The sequence below is a fragment of the Anabrus simplex genome, chromosome 2, assembly GCF_040414725.1.
Source record: "Anabrus simplex isolate iqAnaSimp1 chromosome 2, ASM4041472v1, whole genome shotgun sequence".
NCBI lineage: Eukaryota > Metazoa > Arthropoda > Insecta > Orthoptera > Tettigoniidae > Anabrus > Anabrus simplex.
The window spans coordinates 1007543274-1007566255 of NC_090266.1; the positions used below are offsets into that span (position 1 = coordinate 1007543274).

At 36.8% G+C, this 22982-nt stretch overlaps 1 protein-coding gene across 3 annotated transcripts in view; it reads left to right on the forward strand.

Annotated features, from left to right (window-relative positions):
- tay (tay bridge) overlaps window positions 1-22982 on the forward strand; it is a 942824-nt gene that overhangs the window by 871100 nt on the left and 48742 nt on the right. Inside the window, exons 14-15 of one of the 3 annotated variants that reach the window (XM_067141886.2) lie at window positions 3816-3848; window positions 21456-21723. In XM_067141886.2, the coding sequence (XP_066997987.2) occupies window positions 3816-3848; window positions 21456-21723 (301 nt within the window). The remainder of the gene's footprint in view (window positions 1-3815; window positions 3849-21455; window positions 21724-22982) is intronic. The other 2 variants (XM_067141887.2, XM_067141888.2) reach the window with 2 other exon arrangements.

The window sequence follows — 22982 nt, forward strand, 5'->3', positions numbered from 1 at the left end:
ACTCTAAATTTATCCGCTCTGCGTCATAATAGAACGCGTGTTCCAGAACGTGGAGGGGTAGCTTTCCGCACTTACACTCACTTCGGTGGGTCTACAGTGCGCTTCATGATTGCTAAGTTGAATGAAATCATAATTCTTGTGTGTTCAACCTTTTAAGGAACGCCATAATATCACGCAACATGCAGTGTACGGGAAAACAGAATCCGCAAACACTGGCGATGCCGACAGTTGACGCAAAAACGTGGCAAATATAATAAATTCGTAGGCACCGAACAATATTGACATTGCCGGTGAAACTGCATTGCTTTATTTTAATGCGAGCTCAAACGGTCTTATTGTTTTAAAGGATAAATTGCCAGCCGGGAAATCGTACAGTGTGAGGGATGGGGGTCATAGTAGTGCGTTGCAATGCACATGGAAGCGAGATACTTTATTCCCTCGTCATAGGAAACTTCGATAAGCCACAATGTTTTAAGAGCGTCGGGCACTTTCCATGCCAGTACAAAGCATCTATAATAATGCAGACAGTAAAGAAATCCAAAAAATAATGCATTTGCACAGGGGAACCGGCATAATTTATCCTCGTCTTTGAATTGTGCAATTTTTTTTCTTTCGTTGCGCGAGGTTATGTTTGTCAGTGATTTATCCAAGTGTATTATTTGAACATTGTAAATGCACCTTGTTGGATACATTTCGGAAATAGTTTTTTCCATGGCATTTGAAAGGTTTAAACTGTGAATCGAGGTGATTGCATGTATTAATGGGTCTTAGAATACTTCGTGACGCGTCAAGTGTTTACATTTCTGAAGTACGAGAGAAGTGCCATGGCGGGAAATCGTACAAGGATAGAGTCATAGGAAAGTTCGATTTTAAGGGCATTGGGTACTTTCTGTGTAAATACAAGGCATCTAAAATGCATACAGTATAGTAATCCAATTAATAAAGCACTTGCACATGGGAGCGAGCATAGATTTCGCATACAGTATAGTAATCCAATTAATAAAGCACTTGCACATGGGAGCGAGCATAGATTTCTCCTCGTCTTTGAATCATGCTTTTTTTTTTTTTCTTTCTTTCGTTGCGTGAGGTTATGTTTACCAGTGAGATATCCGAGTGTATTATTTGAATACTGTAAATGCACCTTCTTGGATATATTTTGGAAACAGTTCTTTTTTCATGGCATTTGAAAGGTATAAACTGTGAATCAAGGTTAACCCCTTCGGTGGCGGGTTTTGGCAGACCTCCTGTGCCAGAAAAGTGAGGTTTTTCGGAGGAATTTATTTATTTTTAGGAAGCAAGGAATGAGTAACAATTATTAAGGGAACACATTCATATATTATTCAAGGTTAATAAAAACTTACTTTACACTCTATTTACACTTCTTAGAGTAGGCCTGTGATATAGTTTCATAAAATATTGGTGTTTTGAGTAGGGCCTATACTGTCCTGTGAGCAGTGCATTTTTATTTCAGGCTTTTGTATTATTCCCATCAGCAATAATAACGCAATAAATTGCCAAATTTTGTAAGAGCTTCTTTTTTCCAAAACTGTACCCTTCCATGCGGAGATTTATTTACAAGGTTTTCAATGCACTTTTAGCATAGGGGCAACGAATTTTTTTTCGGTCACTGTCAAATTTACAACTTCATCTGTTAGAATCCGTTCAAAACAGTCAATCGCACTCATCTCTGGTAATAAGCTAAGCCTCACACCAGGATTTCCCGTAAATTGAATAAAATTAGTTCACACACTATCCCCAGGCTTACACTTTTTCCAAACGAATGTATATTCAACATCTACCATCACCTTAGCGTCTGACGTAATATCTTCTTCACTTTCACTAGAATTACTAAGGTCATCATCTGAAGAATCAATAGAATCATTATAGCTACTATCAGAAATACTAATGTCACTTAGTGATTCATCTTTGATGTAGTTCCTTATTTTGTCTTCAGACAAACTTCTCTTCCGTTTCGCGCTCGCCATTTCTGCTTACATCGTCAGTTGGCCAGAGGTTGTATATGTAAAGTAGAGAAGATAAGGCATATTTTAAGCCAGACGCTACGTGAATACAGCTGGAAATCCTCCCGCCATCTGTTGAGAATACTTGAAAACATTTTCCCAAACGATTAGAGTACCCGAGAAATTATTGGGCGATCGCGAAATGAACACTGCAGCTAAACGAGAATTTCTCGGGCGGTGACGTTATGGGCAGGCGTGCGCCACCCGAGAATTTCTCGGGCGTGCCACTGAAGGGGTTAAATGCATGCAGTAACGGGCCTTAGAATATATTGTAACGCGGCAAGGGTTGGTACTTGTGAATTGCGAATTGGCGGTTAATTCGAAATCACATAATTCGAAGTCTGATTTTTGAGTCCAAATGAGTTCGAATTAACGAGGTTTTACTGTAGTGGGATGTGTTTGTGATGTGGATACCTTAAATATTTTCTTGTTCACTGCTATATCTCAGTGTATCTCTCCAGGAGCAGTACCAGCTAAGCAGTGGATTTTCTCAACAGGAGTAGGCCTCAGGCATTCAGTAATGATTCTGTAGCTTTTTTCCAGTACACTGTCAACCTATTGTGTATGGGCTGGATATGATTCTGATATGATTATTATTCTCGGATGGGTCAAATTTTAATCTTAAACAGTTAATTCCATTGGTTTGGGGATTGACTGTTTTGTGCTGTCCATAACATCCCTGCAACTCATACACAACACAGAATACTTTGCTACAACAAAAGAACACGCAGTTTTCTATTCACTACAGATGCCGCCCACCCTCATTAAAGGGTTTGCGTAACAAGGGCTGTACCAGGTTAGCAGTAGCCACACACAATTAAATTAAACTGAAAGCAGCAGTAGGGCATACTTGTTTATCATACTGTATGGTTCGTTAGTTAATATCAGAAGGAAAGGAAAGGAAAGGAAAGGAAAGGAAAGGAAAGGAAATAAAATTGCAGTTAAAATAATCCTGTAAGGTGACTGAATGGTAGCTGTAACTTGGATATTTTTGTTTCTGAGAAGAAGGAAGCAGTTTTGTTCTGTGGATTAACACTTGGTTATTTTAGTTAACACTGGCAGAGAGAAAGTTTGTGTCATCTCGTGAAAAATGGTAGTACAGTATACTCTGCAGTTTTTGGTTGTGACTAAATGAGAACTACACAGTTGTTTCGATATACAGTAAGGAGGAAATGTCATTTGTTTATTGTTAGGTCTCTGCTTCAGGACGAGGCAAGCTGTAGATTAGGAATTTTCTGGTTCTTTCTTACGTGTTTGTATGCTACAGACAGTATGAATGGCAAACATATGTTGTAATATATCTGTGTATTAACTGGTGCCTTAAATGTCGTATATAAGTTTTAATATATGCTAAAATGTAGACAGTGCGAGTTAAAGGATGTTCCATATGATGTATTATTGACTATACCGACGGCAAGGTGTGCAGTGTTGGTGAATATTGAGTATTTCTATGTTTGTAACAGAATACATCATTTGGATAGGAAGTTTTTTTCCTTCATGTTTTGTTTGTGTTCTTATCTTTTAACAGCTACATGTTTTGTTTGCAATTGGTGACTTTTAAATTTTCTAATTTTCCTTATATAGTTGAATGTTACCTTTTGTTAAGTTTGGGTTGTTTTCCTAATGATATTATTTTGTGCATGTTTGTTTTAATCGGATGACTTTTCAAAACCTTCCTCCATTCTTTCTTGCATCATGTTTGCCTGTACCTTTATTAGCCAGAAATCATTCTGGTGATTCCTGTGCATGTTGCTTATATCCAGCAAGTAATGCTTTGTTTTCTTTTTTTCGCAGCAGATGGGTGACCCCTCGAAACCTAAGCCAGTGGTAGGTGTTCCATTCCTGCTTTTTCATAGCCACTTACTTACCAAAGGATTGTACCCTTTTTCTGTTAGTGTTCTAGTTTACTTGTACATTTTTTTAGAGATTTGGTAGAGATAGTTTGTAATTTCAGATTTCTTTTTAGAAGAGTAACACATTAATAATAGTGACAAGTGACTGATCAGCATTACCGAAACATTGGAATGTTGTATTATGACTATAAAAAAATTACCTATTTCCTGAGGTCTTAATTGAAGAGTGGATGGACTAAAATACTGTATTTACTCGTATAGTAGACTCCCTCGTGTATTAGACCCCCCTTGGCTTTTCGAGATACAGGACCCACCCCCCAATGTAATTCGTCAGAGAACAACAATTCCACTTCAAAGTGGCTACAAGCCTTATGCAGCTCTGATGACTTCACACAAATTTGTGAATAGTTTCGTCCGTACGACCCACACAATGAAAACACGTTGAAGTCATGCGGTACATCTGTGTTTTGTAGTTAAGAAATGTCCGCCTCCATAGCATAGGCCTACTGCAGCTCTGATGACGTCTCACAAATAGTCAAATAGTTTTGTATCCGACCCGCACATTACAAGCACACATCAGTCATGCAGGCCTATATATCTCTCTGTTTTGTAGTTAAGAATGTCTGCCAGCGTAATGGTTAGCATAATTACTGTAGCTGCCGTTTTCAGGGGCCTGAGTTCGATTCCCGGTACTGTATTGCTGGAGATTTATGAATGGCAGGAAGGCTGATTTGCAGCAAAAATGGTACATGTAACTCCCTTCCACTGGGGGCCTGTCTAGAAAAGAGCTGCACCACCTCGGGATGAGGAAACGAGTTTACCTTAGTTAAGCAATATTCACGGTTGTTGTTAAGCTTATTAATAGGGACTTAAAAAAACTAGCATCTATTTGTTTCAAGTTAAAATAATCGCATGGTATTATTCATTTTAACGATTCCAAGTTTATGAAGTGCAATTATTGTCCTTGGTTCACATACAATACAAATTCATTGTTCAAATGAAAGCATTGTCAGTACTTCGGCATTGCTTTTTCCACATTGCACCGTCTGTCTGTAATCACTGTGTTGTAACACGACTACATGCGCTCGCTATGTACATTGTTCATTGGGTGTCCACAACAACTCAAGACAGTATTTAGCAATTATGCTGAACTCTGTCTGAACTGCAGTTAATGCAAGCATGACATATTTTTCACTTTCATTCACCTGGGTTTGAATTGCATGTTTCAGAGAACAGTATAACCAGACCAGATTCGTGAGAGATCTGTTACTCCAAACAATTTCTCATGCTCATCTAATTTATTAGTGTTATTGAAAATTATATATTTTTTGATACAAAGCTTGAGAAATTGACACAAATTGCTTATGGTTAGGATCTTTAGCTTTCAGTGTGGCTAGCTTGCACTGCGAAGAATGAGCAGCTTTGACAAATGTGTGTCTACATGCAGCCTGCTGTAGAGGAGTGAGCTTAATCAAAGCATCATTAGTTGCTGCAGAAAAATTTCCCTCACAAATGAAGGTAAAACTGCATGAAGGTTATGCAGTTTGGGGTAAAGTAAATGAGAGGTAGGATACAGAGACCCTTCTTCAGTAAGGAGGTCAACCAGTTCAGCTGCATGATCTGTGATAAAAACCATGTGGGAGTGAAGCCCATTCACTTCTCGGTCACTCATATCAGTCAGGTACTTAATACCACAGTTGTTGATGTCTTTCATGTCAGACATCTTGAAAAATGTAACATCATCAAGAAAGTAAGCACTCAGATAGAATGCAGCCTGAAACCAGCTATTCCATCAGGTTATGACAGGTGCAGGAAAAAGGTTTGCTTCCTTTGAAGCACCATACTTTGATGTTAAGAATTCTAAATAATTATATTTTCGCCTTCTTGTGTTCAAAAATGCAGATTTTATCATCGCAACCACATGATTTAAATCTGTCATCACTGTGACCCAACTATTGCCAACCAAGCCGATCTTATGTGCCCAGCACTGTACATGCATTAAATGATCCCCTATGACCACACTTAATGTTTCACAATGCCGGAGCTGGGCTGAGTGGCTCAGACGGTTGAGGCGTTGGCCTTCTGACCCCAACATAGCAGGTTCGATCCTGGCTCAGTCTGGTGGTATTTAAAGTTGCTCAAATACGTCAGCCGCGTGTCGGTAGATCTACGGGCACGTAAAAGAACTCCTGCGGGACAAAATTCCGGCACCTTGGCATCTCCGAAAACCTAAAAACGTAGTTAGTGGAATGTAAAGCCAATAACATTATTATTATTATTATCATCATCATCATCATAACACCGGGTCATGTAAAACAGCACGAGAGCAGTTTGTAGCATTTCATGCATCGAGATAGTTCACAGAAACAATGTGCAGCTCTCTTTTCGATCCGGCTGGGAATATGATGATAAAAACACAACGGCCTATTCTATCTGTAAAATGAAATGTCGTATTGCTTTTAGTTCTGGGATATCCCAGGATGGGTTTAGCTCACCAGGCGCGCAGGTCTTTTTAATTGATACCTGTAGGCGACTTGCGCGTCGTGATGAGGATGAAATGATGATGAAGACAACACATACACCCAGCCCCCGTGCCAGGGAAATGAACCAATTATAGTTAAAATTCCCGACCCTGCCGGGAATCGAACCCGGGATCCCTGTGACCGAAGGCTAGCTTGCGAACCATGTAGCCATCGAGCCGGACATTCTATCTGTAGTTTCATCACAGAGTATGTTGATGTTCTTCCCCACTAGAGCCTCTGCTGTTCTTTTCTAGTGGACAGATGCAACTTCTAGAAAGGAAGAAAGACCTCAAATTGTTACAATATAATTTAAAATTACTGGATCAGTTGGGTACGGGTAAGATAGTTCGATATGGAAATCACACTCAAATTCGGTATCCTTCAATTTTGCTCGTGGTTTCGATGTCGTAATACCTAAAACGTACCCGATCAATGAAAATTAAAACTTACCTGGTAAATATACTTCACGTAGTTCCCACACATGGCAGCTCTTCATTTGAAAACTCTGTAATCCAGGCTCTTAGCTCTTTGCTTTCCAGCTTTTCCAGAGGTTTATTTGCTTTGGCAAATACTTCAACTGTGCGTTTTGAGAAGTTATCTCTGGAAATTTTTCGTCATTTACAACTATCTAACTGTGTAAGCACAGAAGATTGCTTTCTTTGAGATGTACTAGCAGCAGGGGTTGAACTTTCGTTATCGCGTCGCTTACCCACGTGTTTTTCCGATTTAACATGTTTCACAATGCTATCTTTTTTTCCCACCCAACTCGGCAATTACAATACTTGCAAAACACTGACATTGAATCTGTGGCATATAAACCATCTTTGCATATTGCTGAGACCTTTCGTATGCAGTTTTTGTTGTGCGCCCCATAACCTAAACGATCGCCTCAACTTTCTACTCTTCACTAGTTTCAATTTTGAACAACAGGAAAACAACACTGCACCTATCTCGTTATTTCCGTGACGCTCAATTTACATTTCGATAATAATCGACACAGATTTTTTTTTTTTTTGCTAGGGGCTTTACGTCGCACCGACACAGATAGGTCTTATGGCGATGATGGGATAGGAAAGGCCTAGGAGTTGGAAGGAAGCGGCCGTGGCCTTAATTAATGATGATGAAATGATGATGAAGCATTTGCCTGGTGTGAAAATGGGAAACCACGGAAAACCATCTTCAGGGCTGCCGATAGTAGGATTCGAACCTACTATCTCCCGGATGCAAGCTCACAGCGGCGTGCCCCTACGCGCACGGCCAACTCGCCCGGTGACACAGATCTTACTCCCCTTGCTATTCCCATTGTAAATATTGATTAAAGTCAGCAATCAATCAATCAGCTACTTTTCTTCATTGATCGGAACGGTTGAAAGATTTATGCATCATATTTTGAGTATTTCTGACAATTTTGCCGAAATATGTTGTTTTTGCCAGTAAAATAGCACATTTTCGCAGAATTCACACCAAAATCACATATTCATACTAATTATTATATATAAGTTTAATTTCCGTATCGATTGGATGCACGTATACAGACAAGAAATGTGTTCCACCGGTTCCGGCCTTCCATGGCAATCATCAGCTGGTATATTACAATATTGTAGCCATTAGACATATGTCAGAAAGATATTATTATGATTAGATCATCCAGATGTCTAATGGGGTTAAAAATAAAATATATTATAGTAATTTTTTGTCTATGTGGGGTTAAAATAGTATCTATGATCAATGTGGCAGTGAAGGCTACAGTAAGCTAAAACTTGTTAAGTGTACATTAGACATATTGAGCACATTAAACATATTAAAATACATAAAGCACAGTATAAAACACTTGATAAGTTTAAATACACTAAAATATGAGGTACATGTATGTTAAAACACTTGTTAAAATTTGAGAGTTCGTGTTGTGTGGAGTTCCTTCTTCAAGCTTCCTGATAGTTCTTGCACTTCTGTGTCTATGTTAATTTAGTTGCATAAAGTGATCTTCGAGAATATTCAATTTGGATAATATATGTCATGTTAATTCGTGGTGAAAACCCTTGTAAAATTTTTTTCAAGTACTATTGTGATTCAACCGTTGATATACTTCAGTAAGTTTTATGACAGACTGCAAAGTCTTGAGTTTTAAAAATTTTGGTTAAAGGTGCTGTTGGTAGCGACCTCTCTCTCGTCTGTATTCATGTTGTAGAAATTGCTGTTATCTGTAAAGATAAGCTAGTATAAGTATAGTTTGAGGATGAAGGAATGCCTGAGGTGTGTATGGAGGTGAAAAGGGTACTTACTGTTGTTGTGGAGGTCGTGTAGCGTTTTTTTGGAAGCTTGCTGTGTACTACTGCGAGTGTCTGGGACTTATGTTAGCTGTGGAGAGGGATATGAAGGATAGGAGGAGTGGCTATTATAGGGGTAGGGGTGGGGTTAGGCTTGTGATTCATTGGCCTTTTGAGGCGTGCTATGTTCTATTTGTTTACTATTTTGAGATAGTCATTTTTTAATGCAGGAATGGCTTTATCAATGATGGTGCTGGTTTTCTCTGTAATGTCCTTGTTATTGTGATTGGGTTGGCGTATTAGTCCAGGGAAATATAGAAATCTTTGGTTATGTTGATTAGGGGGCCCTTAGAGTTTATATTTAATATCGTCATATCATTCTGTGAAACTATGCTTGAATTCTTCTACATGCTGGCCTGTTGATGAAAAATGGTTGTGTTTTACTGCGTTTATGTCCGACTCGTTGGCTGAATGGTCAGCGTACTGGCCTTCAGTTCAGAGGGTCCCGGGTTCGATTCCCGGCCGGGTCGGGGATTTTAACCTTCATTGGTTAATTCCAATGGCCCGGGGGCTGGGTGTTTGTGCTGTCCCCAACATCCCTGCAACTCTCACACCACACACAGCACTATCCTCCACCACAATAACACGCAGTTACCTACACCTGGCAGATGCCGCCCACCCTCATCGGAGGGTCTGCCTTACAAGGGCTGCACTCGGCTAGAAATAGCCACACGAAATTAAACTGCGTTTATATGTTCATTGTAGCGGATGGCGAAGTTTCTGCCTGTGCGTCCAATATAACTTGTGTCACAGCGTTTGCATTTGATACGGTAAACACCTGATTGGTTATATTTATTGTTATTGTTGACTGCCCTGGTGTTGTGTATGGTGTTGGTGCAGTTGTGTGCGGTTTTGAATGCTATTTTCAGGTTATGCTTCTTGAAAATATTAGTTATAGTATATATGTGGGTAGTGTTGAAGGTAAATAAGGCATAATCTTTCTTGCGTTTGACTATTTTTGTTAACTTGGTTTTAGGTTGGGATTTTATTTTTGTGGATGATTTTGTTGACCATTTCTTTGCTTTAGCCGTTATGTTTGGGTATGTCGTGGATTAATTTTAATTCATTATTTAGATCTTCTGTGGTCATTGGAATATTAAAGGCTCTATATACCATGCTATAATAGGCTGCTCTTTTATGTGTGTTGGGATGAATTGAATCGATTTTTATGGTATTTAAGGTGTGTTTTGGGTTTCCTATAGATTTTGTAAGAGAAGTGGTTGTCGTGTCTGGTTATTATCAAATCCAAATAATTGAAGGTACGGTTATTTTCAGTCTCTTTGGTGAATTTAATTTGGGGGTCGAAAGTGTTAAGTTTGTCTAGTATAGTATTTGCGTCAGTGGATCTATTATCTATGATTACAAAGATGTTGTCAACAAATCTGCATGAAAAATATATATTATCTATTTTACTGATTGACGTGTGTTCTAGGTAGTCTATATAAATTTCTGCTAATATTCCAGAGGCAGGAGATCCCATAGATAGGCCTTGTTTGCTGGTATATAGTATCATGTAATCTGAAGTAGTTACTGTTTATGGCAAATTCAAGTAAATTAATGAATTCATCTATTTCTAAGGTGTTCAACTTGCTGTATTTTTTTTAATTGGATTCTATTATTTTGATTGTTTGTTTGATAGGAATGTTAGGGTATATGTTTGTTATATCGAATGAAGCAAGGGTATGGTGGTGTTCAATCTTTAGTTCTTTGGTTCTGTTGCAAAAATCTATTTAGTTTTGTATTGTTTTGTTTGCTAAGAATGAATAAATACTTTTTCAGAAATTTTTGAATGAATTGCAATAGTTTATAGGTTGGACTGGCTCTATAGTTTATGATCGGTCTCATGGGTACATTTCCTTTGTTTATTTTAGAGTAGGCTTTTGCGGTTGGTAATTGAGGGTTCATTGTTATAAGTTTAGCAGATTCTATTTCGGTGAAAAGAAAGTGTGTGTTCTTCGGTAGGTATTTTAAATTCCTCTGTATGTTATTGGTTGGATCTCTGCGTTTGATTGAAAAAGTGTTGTCTTGGAAACATTCTTTAGTCTTTGTTATGTATTCATTCTTATCTATAATGACCATAGTGTTGCCTTCGTCGGCTTTTGTTATTAGTAGATTGTCCTGTTTTATTTTGTTTTTGAGTTTATTAGGTGCAATTTATTGGTGGTATTGATGTTTAGGTTATTATTATTATGAATGTTATTGATGTATTGCGGGATCTTTTTACTGATTTCGTGTCGGAACTTCATCTCGTATATCATATGGGATTTTCTGTAAGGCAAGTTCTGTTTCCGTAACGGTACTTATGATATTTTGATAGGACGATTAATATACGCAGGCAAGATCATTAACAAAGTGATCGTTTAATATCTCTTAACTCAGGCCAATATAGGTTTTTTTGGGAGAGAAGTGGGTTTAAAACATGATAAAAACAGTCCAGTCACTCTTGTTTTACTCACAAACGTACCTAAGAAATAAGATAATATTGATTTTTTAATGTCCTCATTTACTTTTAACGACTTTCGGAGACTCCAAACAAAACATATTAGGGTATGCATTAATAAAAAATGGGAGACAACGAAAGTATGAAATTAAACATTATGATAATAAAACACTTTGCCACCACACCTGTAGATAGCCATAAATGCGGCAAACTTTCCTGTTATTTATTTTTATTCTTTCCGTCGTGGAACTTTTGGCGCTATCAGGGCAATACCATACCTAACTTAAACAATGTGGTCTCTCTTATCTCATTTACAGCTGTTTAGATAAATCCTGATGTGATAAATGTAGTGAACAAGCATGAAATATACTTAAAAATCAGGTTCTTGCTTTCAACAGCCACAGTTATCGAAAGAATGCTTCCACATACTATGTACTACATTCGGAAATACAACTTGTAACATAGCCTACACTAGTTATCAGCTGGTGGTTTGGCACGCTTTCAACAACACGGCTTTATTCAGAAGGAGTGGCTTCTGCTACACATACACCAGCTGGGAATATCAGAGATCATCTTCAGAAACCATTTGGGAATAGCTTCCCACAGTTTGGACTCTATAGTCAGGAACAAAACTATTTTTAAAAGGTTCCAACAGACGGGACCTCAAATGCTCTTGGTCTCCGTTGCAGTGCATGGCTGAGGAGTTGAGAGTGAAGATGTCACTTGGAATGACGACATGTCAGTAGCAGGGACGTTAGCGGCACAAGACAATTAAAATAAAATCAGTGATCAGGTTTACTGTGTGGTAGGCCTACTGCTTAACTGACAGAGACAAATGACTAGCCATTGAGTTATTTTGTATCAATATTGCATAATATGATAATACGATATGATACCCTTATCCCTTTCTCTACGGGGTTGAGCATGAAGTGAGACAAATCTTTGTAGCGAGTTTTTACGACCTTATGCCCTTCCTGACGTCGACCTCATCAGAGGAATTAATGAGATGAAACAATGACGTGGTTTGAGTAACTAAAACAGATTATATTTTCTTTATATACTGCCCTAAAAGTTGTGCTCGCCATTTATTGACTTTTTACATTTAGGAATACTGCCTTCCAGCAAAAATAGTCTGTATAACTTAAATACATTCATAGGTTTGTTAAAGAACAGTGTAGAATATTTACATGTACGATTTATAGCTCTTTATAGCCTAGAAGTCATTTGTTCACTGCTCAAAATTTGAGGTTATCGCATATTGAACCTCCCTTTACTTTTTTGGGTGTAAAAGAACGGGGGGGGGGAGAGAGGTCTAATACGCGAGTAAATATGGTAGTTGTTAATTTTCCTTCCTTTTAATAAGTGGAAATTTTAAAGAGAAGATGGAAAACCTCTTAATACTGTGTTACCGGTACCCAAAGTATGCCATGCTTTTCCTCCGGCATTAATGTTTATTGGTTTCCAAAAACAGAAAAGGCCAGAGAGGAGCAGAAGAAGAAGCAAAGGAGTTAGGTCATGCGATACTGAAAAGCAACCATTGATACCTGTGAAAACTGAATAGAATATATTATTGTTAATGTTAATTGTTGGATTAATTTGGTGACCAGGATTACTTGGGTGACTAAACATAATAAGGGGATTGGGTTTGCGATTTGCATTGTGCTTATCATCTATTTGAATAGAGGTAAACACTTGACATTTTAAAGGCTCTGGGTTAGTGGTTTCTGGTAGTGAATGTGCATTACAAGCAGGGTCGGGTAGTAATCGAGTAAAAGTAATCGAATTACTTGTAACAAATACTTTTTCAGTAATTTTTTCTTGTAATTGTTCCTTTTACAAAATGTAATTTTTACTCGTGATTTACTTCTTGAAATAAAATTATCATTACTTTCTAGTAATTGATATAGACTACATTGCATGGAAGCAGAAATGGGGAAAAATACAGTGATGATGAAGATAACTTTTTTAGTTCTACTACAGCAGAACCAGTAGTTTCACCAGTGCTGGATGAGATACCTTCTTACCTCGTCAGTACATCCAAAGAAATCACACTTATCTTACAATACTCACCACTGCATGGGTAAAATTAAACACAGATATTCCTCCAAGCACCCCTGCAGGGCTGGCAAATGCGAAGAACCAATTAATATGTAAAGTATGCCTAAATGGCATATTATTTGAAATTCTAAAAGTCACTAACTAAAATAAAATAAAAAATTAAGGGAAAAAATAATTTTGATAATTCCAAATTATCATGTGTAGTCTCACTTAGGGATGGTAGCCATTTAACGTCTCTATGCAAAAAAAATTACTGTGTGTGTGTGTAAGTTAAGCATAAGTTACGAGTAAGCAGGGCAACAGGAAATAGACCGCGAATCGCACGACGTCTGCACCTACCAACCTTACGTGTTCGCTCTGTATAGGAAAGGAGTGTGTCCTGCTTTGACTAGCGGCACAACCGGAACGTAAACACAGCCAGCGCCTGCGCGCCATATTCCCTTAGTCGTGTTTGCCCTGTCATAGTGTGCAGAGTGTAGTCTCGTGGTGAACGTGACAAAGTAATGGCACAACGTCGCCATTTGGACCTCTATTTGCAAGATAGAATGCTCGGCCACCTGGAAGCAGGCCAGACACAGACCGAAGTCGCCGTATCCTTGAATGTGCCACAAAGTGCCATTTCCAGGCTTTGGAGATGATTTCAAGACACAGGAGATGTTAGTCGAAGGCCAGTACGAGGATATTCCTATCAGGCGGTATGGCCTCGTTTAGTGATTATGCTTAACTTTAGGACGAGAGAGAGAGAGAGAGAGAGAGAGAGAGAGAGAGAGAGAGAGAGAGAGAGAGAGAGAGAGAGTGTGTGTGCGCGCACACTCATTTTCCTAACTGTCTTGGAGCTATAGAAGGCAAGTACGTTCATATAATAAAACCAACAGAGAGTGGGTCATTATCTTTTAATTACAAGCATTTCTTTTAGCCATTGCCGATTCAAATTGTAACTTTGTTTACATTGACATAGGATCCTATGGGAGATCCTCATAATCAACAGTTTATTCTAACAGTTCACTTTACAATAAAATGCAAAACAATGAACTTCATCTTCCAAACTCCAAACTACTTACAGAGAAAGAAATTATTTCTTCTTCTTCTTCTTCATGGGGCCTCTAAATATTAGTTCCTAGTTAACATCGACCTCTATGATCTTTTGTTACCATGTTTTTCCTTCATTCCCACCTAGATATACCTGCTCTCTTCACAAAGCTGCAGATTGTTCTTATTGGGTCTTCTTGGATTTTTTTCTCTTTTCACCTGGTAGTCCTAGAGTGGAGAGTCTGATTCTATCCAGCGCCTCACATTCGAAAAGTATGTGTTCAGCTGATTCCTCTGCTTCATTGCATTTCGTACATATGTTGTCTCTTATTACTCCTATTCTGTGTAGGTGTTTTTTCAGATGGCAGTGTCCTGTCAACAGTCCTACTACCCATTTATATTTCTCTGCTGAGTTTCAACAGTACTTTAGTATGCTTCTTGTTTGGTCCTTGTATCAGTTCCTTTGCAAGCCTGCATCCTGATGGAATAGCTACCATTTGTTTTAATTGGGGATGAGGGATTTGCTCTTTCAAATATTTTTTTACATCCATATGCAAGGAAAAATTTGTTTAAATATAAAAATGTCTTCTACCATCGTTGATCTAGTGCTAGGAGAACAGTAGAATGCATTTTCGGAATTTTAGCGAATAAGTGGAGTGTGTTCCATATGCCGCTAAATGTGTCAATTTGTTTTGCTGAGTTTAAAGTTAAGGCATGTTGTGTATTGAATAATTTCATAAGGGATTGTGATGGGTACAATTACAATGACACCCTCATCACTTGTGAAGGATTCTGGACGTGAGACACTGTCCCACTATAAGCAGAAGATCTGTGAACACTATGCTTGAGGAATTTGTGAATTACTTTGTGTATGCTGAGGGGGAAGTTGTCTGACAATAGAGAAGAATTTGATTGAAATGCACTTGTCAGAAAGGACTGAAATTGCGTTGACAGTGAGTTTGTCATGTATGTTTGAAGTTAGCAATTACTGTTACTAGCTTTAAGCCTGCTAGAATATGTGAGAATACTTAAACATTTTTTTAAGTGAATATATGTAGGCCTATAAATCTTATCTATTTAATATTTCTCCTTTGTGCTTAACTCCTGGAAGTTACCATGAAAGACCTCACAAATCTTCTCCCATGCTCTAACCTTCTCAATTCTGTTGCTGTACGTATCACTGGTTTAGTTCCATACAGTGGGATAAGCTTGAATGTCGGCAATAAATGTGTCCGTAGTGAAAGGCTCCAGCATGAGAAATGCCAGCTGGAACTTGTCGCCGCTGTCACGATGTGGCTGAAATGTCACCCGTGTGAAAAGGAAAGCGCTGCAGCCGGGTTGTGGTCAGTAGACGGGATCGATTACAGCTCTTGACAGTGGTTCACTTGTGGTCGAGAAAATGTCTGTAGAGGGGAAGCATTCTTCCCATTGCATTATATGGTGAGGGCAAAGCAGCGACAACAAACTACGCATTAAAAGAAATAAGTTTCATAATGATAGATCCGTATTGAACTGTGATTACAATAGAGTAAAATAATATATTATTATTGGTCCACCTTTTCAATATAAAATGAAAATTACATAGGGACTAGTTTCGACCTAGTAATAGGTCATCATCAGCCTGAAGTAAATTAAAGCGTAAATATCGAAGAAAACATAAACAATGTAAACACAAGTACAGTCTTTTTAAAGGTACATACCATGTGGGAAGTTGAGTAGAGATATATTAAAAATAATAACTCTTCCAATTGACGAAGCACTGAGCGGAAGTTATGTAAAGTTCGGTGCGCCGTATATTATAAAAGACCACTGTGCACTAAATGATGTAATAAAGAAGAATAGTAGGTTGAATGCTGGCTTCTTCTTAGCTGTTGTATATTCGAAGAAGATTACGTCGTATTTTATAAGGTATTGATAGACGTCAAAATACATGGATGTTGGAAAGGCTCTTCAGTTTTTTGGAACAAGGCAATTGTTGCGCGTGGAGGCTTAGGAAACCAGAGAAGCGCTATATTATGTTAAAAAATAGAGATCCTTAAAAAAGTCCCGTGCGTCGTATAAATTGTGGAAATGGAAATCGAAAAAACTTGGTTCTTAAGCGATAATGTTGTTCATTCAGAGATCAGTTGAAAATAAAGAATCGTAACATTGTCTTCTCAAGATGTTTATAAACTAGAATTAATAGACGATGCGAAGTATGATACTAGGAGAAAGCTCTTCTGCTTCTGGAATCTTGAAGGACGATGGATGTTTCACGAGGTGGAATAACATATATGGAGTTAAATAAAGGTGGATATAAATTCGCAGTTCAATGCGGACCATAAATTTGATTCTGAATAAAAGACGGTAAGAATTTTTTTTTTTTTAATAAATATGTCAAAAGGAAAATTTAAGCATGATGTGATGAGCTGAAGAGAGAAACGGAGGTAGGAAAGGATCAAAGGAAATTTTGAGGAGGTGAGGGAAGAAAAATGAAGGAAGGAGAAGAATATATATATATATATATTTTGTTTTATTTTATTTTTTTTATAGCTGAAGAGAGAAACGGAGGTAGGTAAGGATCAAAGGAAAATTTTTGAGAAGGTGAAGGAAGGAAAATAAAGGTATGAGATTTTTTAAAAATATATATATATTTAGCTGAAGAGAGAAACGGAAAGGATCAAAGGTTTTTTTTTTTTTTTTTTTTTTTTTTTTTTTTTTTTTTTTTTTTTTTTTTTTTTTGAGGAGGTGAAGGAAGGAGATTTTTATTTTTATTTTTTATTTTGAAGGTGGGGCTGAGGGATGTGGGCATATGGAAGAATGATTAAGAAAAGTAGTAAAAATAGAATGAACAATCGGACCTTTAATATTAGATTTTGATTGTCTGAAAAGTTGAATTAGCAGGTCAAAAAGAATGTTTGATTTTTTGGAAATGTCATTGAGATTGAAATTGGGATTGAAATATTGGTCTAAATTTATAAAGCAATTCTCTGTTATGTTAAGGAGGGGTCCTTTATTCATAATTTTGAGAATTGTCATATCTTGTTTAATGTCAGTAAATTTATGATTATAATCATTCATGTGTTGACCAACTGCAGAAAATTTGTGTTTTTGGGCATTGACATGTTCAAGGTATCATATTTTAAAGCTTCTTCTTGTTTGTCCGATATAAGAAGAATTGCAGCTGTTGCATTTGAACCTATATACACCAGATTTTGAAAAAGGATCAGTTCTATTAATAGATGATGAGTTGTGTAAGACATTAGCGTTATTATTGTTGGTTCTGAAGGAGATTTTAACATCATGTTTTTTAAAAACGTTAGTGACCTTGTAAATATCTTTATTGAACGTGAAGGTAGAAAATGAAGAAATTTTTGGTTTTTCTTTTTTCAGAGTGGTTATAGGACGATGTTTGTATTTATTGATAATACTTTCAATGAAAGAACTATTATAACCATTGAGTTTAGCGATCATACGGATATTGTTTAATTCTTTTTTAAGATCACATTCAGACATTGGGACTGTATAGGCTCGATGAACCATACTGTTATAAGCCGCTCTTTTATGGATTTGTGGATGAGAGGAAACTTGATGAATAGTGGAAGAAGTTTGGGTAGGCTTTCTGAAGATGTTGAATTTTAAGGAATATAGTTGCCTAATGATGGTTAAGTCTAAAAAATTTATTCTTTGTTCAGATTCAGATTTGAGCGTAAATTTTATGTGTGGGTCGATATTATTAAGGTTGATAAGAGTAGAAGCTGCGTCTGTTGTGCTTTCATCTAGAATTACCAAAGTATCATCAACATATCTAGCCCAAAAAAGAATATTAATGAAGTTAGTATTATTATCAATTTTAGTATGTTCTAAAAAATCTAAGTAGATTTCAGCTAAGATGCCCGAAGCCGGCGATCTCATGGCCAAACCTTCCTGCTGGTAGATAATACCGTCGAAAGTGAAACAGTTATTGTTTAAAACCAATTTCAAGATAGACATAAAGTCTTGTATTTCTAAAGCACTTAGGTGGCTGTATTTGCCTAAATTGTTTTCAATTATAGGGTATAATTTAGAGGTTTGAATACTAGGATACATATTAACAACGTCAAAAGAGTGAAGGGAATGGTTAGGTTGGATATGAAAGTTATTAAGATTTTCGATCAACTCTGTAGTATTTTTAATAGATTTTTTAGACAAAAAATGATAATATCTTCTTAGAAACTTTTGAATGAATTGAGAAGCATTATAAAGAGGACTTGGTCTTTAATTGATGATCGGGCGGATAGGGATGCCGGGTTTGTGAATCTTAGGAAGGGCTTTAGCGGTTGGAAGACTTGGATTCATGCTAATAAATTTAGTTTTTTCTTGTTCAGTTAAAAGGAATGAAGTATTTTTAAGAGTTTGTTTAAGAAGGCGTTGGATTTTTTGAGTAGGGTCTTTTTTAACAACAGTGAACGAACTATCAGAAAAGAATTCTTTAGTCTTATTAATATAATTGTTTCTTTCCATTATAACAGTGGTATTGCCTTTATCGGCCTTAGTGACAATAAGATTATTATCAGAAATCTTCTTTTTGAGAGCGCGTAATCACTTTTGATCAATGAATGATTCTTTAATGTCGATAGGGATGTTGGGGTTCATACCTGAGTTAAGAATGTCGTTAATTTTACATTTAACTTCGAACCTAACTTCATCCTGTTTTTCGAGAGGTAATTTACTGATGGCTAGTTCAGATTCTAAGATCATAGTAGTAGAGCTGTCAAGTTTATTAAGATTAGGCCAATTGTGATTAGGACCTTTGGCTAAAATTGAATTATCATCATCATTCAGAGGAACATTGGATAAATTAATAATTGGTGGATGAAATTGAATCGTTGTGCTAGAGGAATTTCTATTATTAGTAGCAAGGGTGTTATTAGATTTAGAACCTTTTAGTATACTAAGTTTCTTATCCAAGGTTTTCTGTTTCTTAGCTAATATGTTGAAAAGTCTATTATCAATTAGAGATTGAAACAAATTCCATTGAACACTTGAAAGTGAATTTGCAGCTACGAGGTGAGTTTCATATAATCTATGATTTAAGAAAGATTTTTTCTTGTATAGGAATTTAATTTCTTCTTTTAGCCAAATTTTGTTCGTTTTAATTTGGGTCTTAGCAATGTGAGGTGAAGGTCGAAATCTTTTTAAGTTGCCTTTGAGAAAATTAGGTGTCAAATTATACGTAATACATTGTTTAAGAAACTCGATATCGTTGCCTAATTTGGCTATTTTAACTTTTAAACCTAAGTATAAATAGGCTTTACGTTTTGCCTGGTTGGCTAAGTAATGAAAAGAAATAAGTTTCATAATGATCGATCCGTATTGAACTGTGATTACAATAGAGTAAAATAATATATTATTATTGGTCCACCTTTTCAATACAAAATGAAAATTACATAGGGACTAGTTTCGACCTAGTAATAGGTCATCATCAGCCTGAAGTAAATTAAAGCGTAAATATCGAAGAAAACATAAACAATGTAAACACAAGTGCAGTCTTTTTAAAGGTACATACCATGTGGGAAGTTGAGTAGAAATATATTAAAAATAATAACTCTTCCAATTGACGAAGCACTGAGCGGAAGTTACGTAAAGTTCGGTGCGCCGTATATTATAAAAGACCACTGTGCACTAAATGATGTAATAAAGAAGAATAGTAGGTTGAATGCTGGCTTCTTCTTAGCTGTTGTATATTCGAAGAAGATTACGACGCACGGGACTTTTTTAAGGATCTCTATTTTTTAACATAATATAGCGCTTCTCTGGTTTCCTAAGCCTCCACGCGCAACAATTGCCTTGTTCCAAAAAACTGAAGAGCCTTTCCAACATCCATGTATTTTGACGTCTATCAATACCTTATAAAATACGACGTAATCTTCTTCGAATATACAACAGCTAAGAAGAAGCCAGCATTCAACCTACTATTCTTCTTTATTACATCATTTAGTGCACAGTGGTCTTTTATAATATACGGCGCACCGAACTTTACATAACTTCCGCTCAGTGCTTCGTCAATTGGAAGAGTTATTATTTTTAATATATCTCTACTCAACTTCCCACATGGTATGTACCTTTAAAAAGACTGTACTTGTGTTTACATTGTTTATGTTTTCTTCGATATTTACGCTTTAATTTACTTCAGGCTGATGATGACCTATTACTAGGTCGAAACTAGTCCCTATGTAATTTTCATTTTATATTGAAAAGGTGGACCAATAATAATATATTATTTTACTCTATTGTAACAAACTACACATGAACAACTTTTTGTGGTCAACGACGACGACAGAAAAAAGCTCATTTGTAAGAACTCTTAAGAAAGTTTTTATGATTTTACTCTAATCTTATGAGGATAAAACGTGAGATTTTATTACGATAGAATCAAAACAACAAAAACAGGAATTTCTTCATTGTTTCAGGTTGCTTTACTGTTCATTGAACAAAGCAGCTAATCCACACCAGGTGATATAGTGCTCATAAGACGGTTGCGTGATATATCTGCTCTCAAGCGTTCACAATACAGTTCATAAGAAAATTTCTGATTTTATGAAATAATTTGTCTAAATACTGTACATACAATATTGCAACTGCATAGAAATTTTTGTCCCTTCTGCTCTAAAAATAGTTTCCATTGTTCTTTAAAAACATGTTATATCTGAAATGGCTCTGCCCCCTTTAGGTTGTCAAGCAGGGTTCTATTGTATATGTGTACCTTTTTTTTTTTTTCTCCTGGAATCAGTAAATGTGTAGACCTGCATCAAAATCAAGGTGTACCAGGTTACAAATTGAACATTATAGAAAAAGAGCATCGTAGAAGGTAGTGATAGTTGTGATTATTGTGTATAGTAAACATAGTGCACATTAGGGATTCCTATATTAGGGAAATAATGTAATGCTCGATTAGGGAGGTCTCAGAATGTATTTGTTACTGAAGTTTACAAATTTTCTTATCTTTTATCCTTTCACTTAAATAAATACTTTTTTTAAACTTTGGTACTTACTAATGATGATCAGTTTTTGGCTGGCTGTCGTAAAGCTGAACTTCTTTCTTTCATTACTAGAACTTTTCGAGCAGGTTCTCAAAAAGAAATCATTTTTGAAATTATATGTACTACATTTGCTTTTCTGTTTGTCTCTCTCCCTCTCTCTTTCTTTCTCTCTTTCTCTCTATATATATATTTTGCTCGTTGCAGAAAACAGGCCGCTGGAATGCCATGCATGTTCGAATAGCTTGGGAAATATACCATCATCAACAAAAGCAACAAGCAGAGGCCAAGGCAGGTGCAGGGAAAGCTGACTTACTGAGGCCACCAAATCACCTGTTTCCTGGGGGACTGGCTCCTCCACCACGCCCACATGAACTGCCTTCCTTTGCAACATCATTGTCAGCTCATAGAGGCCCTCCTTTTGATGCTGCTCCACATCCTAGTAGTTTCCTCAATCCACCAGGGCCCCATTTGGGTAGGTATTTATAATTTGTGGAATAGTTTTATGTATTTTTCTTTCATATATTTTTACCTATTGTTGATAGAGATAAGGATACAATTTCAGTATCTCTGTATATTGAAATGCTGATTAGGAGAGTGGAGAGCATGTAATCATGCATGTACAAAATATACACGATGCTTAAAAAGAAGTTTTGCATGTTATGATTTCACATGGTATATGTTATAGTACCTCAATCATGTATTCAGTATGCACTATGGGCAATACCCAAGACACATAGTCACTTTCTTTTTGTGTAATATCTGAAGCCATCTCTTTTTACCTTCAACTTACTTAATTTATAACTGTTAGGTTCTTCAGTCTGCCGAAGCTGAAGTATATACTGTTAACATATCGTTGAAATCTCTCTATTAAATATAAATATAAATAATAATGACTAATGGAATTTGGGAGCCATAAATATACAAATAAATAATTCTTAAACTTTGCCGGCTGTTGAAACTCATCTTTAGGGTCGTTGCCTTGTGACAAGGAGATCTGAATCACTTGATACCTAAAAAATTAATATTGGAAAAGGAGTCCATCTGGTAATTTCCCCCACCCATAGAAATTAAACAGAATATATATTAATCTCATACAATATACTTAGTCAATTAAACCTGTATTTACCTAGAAATCCGAGCAGAGCTCGTCGTGATACACCCTTGAACATATATAACAAAATAAAGAGAATATTGATATAAATAATAAATGTCTTAATTTATGAAATAACTCTTTCTCAATAACTGGTACTCAGTTTATTCCGCAACGCAAAATATTCACACGCAGTCATGACTCATTTTTCAAGAATGGACTCCACTTTGCTGATGGCGTTGGTATAGTTTGAAAAGGCCCAACACGTTACCTTACGTAGACTCTCCGTAGAATTATATATGGCTAACATTCATAACCATAGAATGTTGTTACACTCCAGCATCTTTCTCCCTGGTTCCTTCAACAGCAGATCTCGAACTCCCAACATGGCATGGGACATCTTCCCACAACTCGTACAAAACACCTCTCCGATTACCACCAGTATCACATCTGCACACTGCAAGCTGCAACTTCCAACTCTCGACGCGTGCTTGCACCACACTAGCCCAAGCCAACACAACAGCATCTTAAAATAGCCCAGTTCCTGGAATTTTCCACCTCAGCTCCGTCAACACGTAAACCCCCGCTCGGAGACTCGTCACGTACACAACCGGGAGATAAACTGAGTGATCGAAACACAC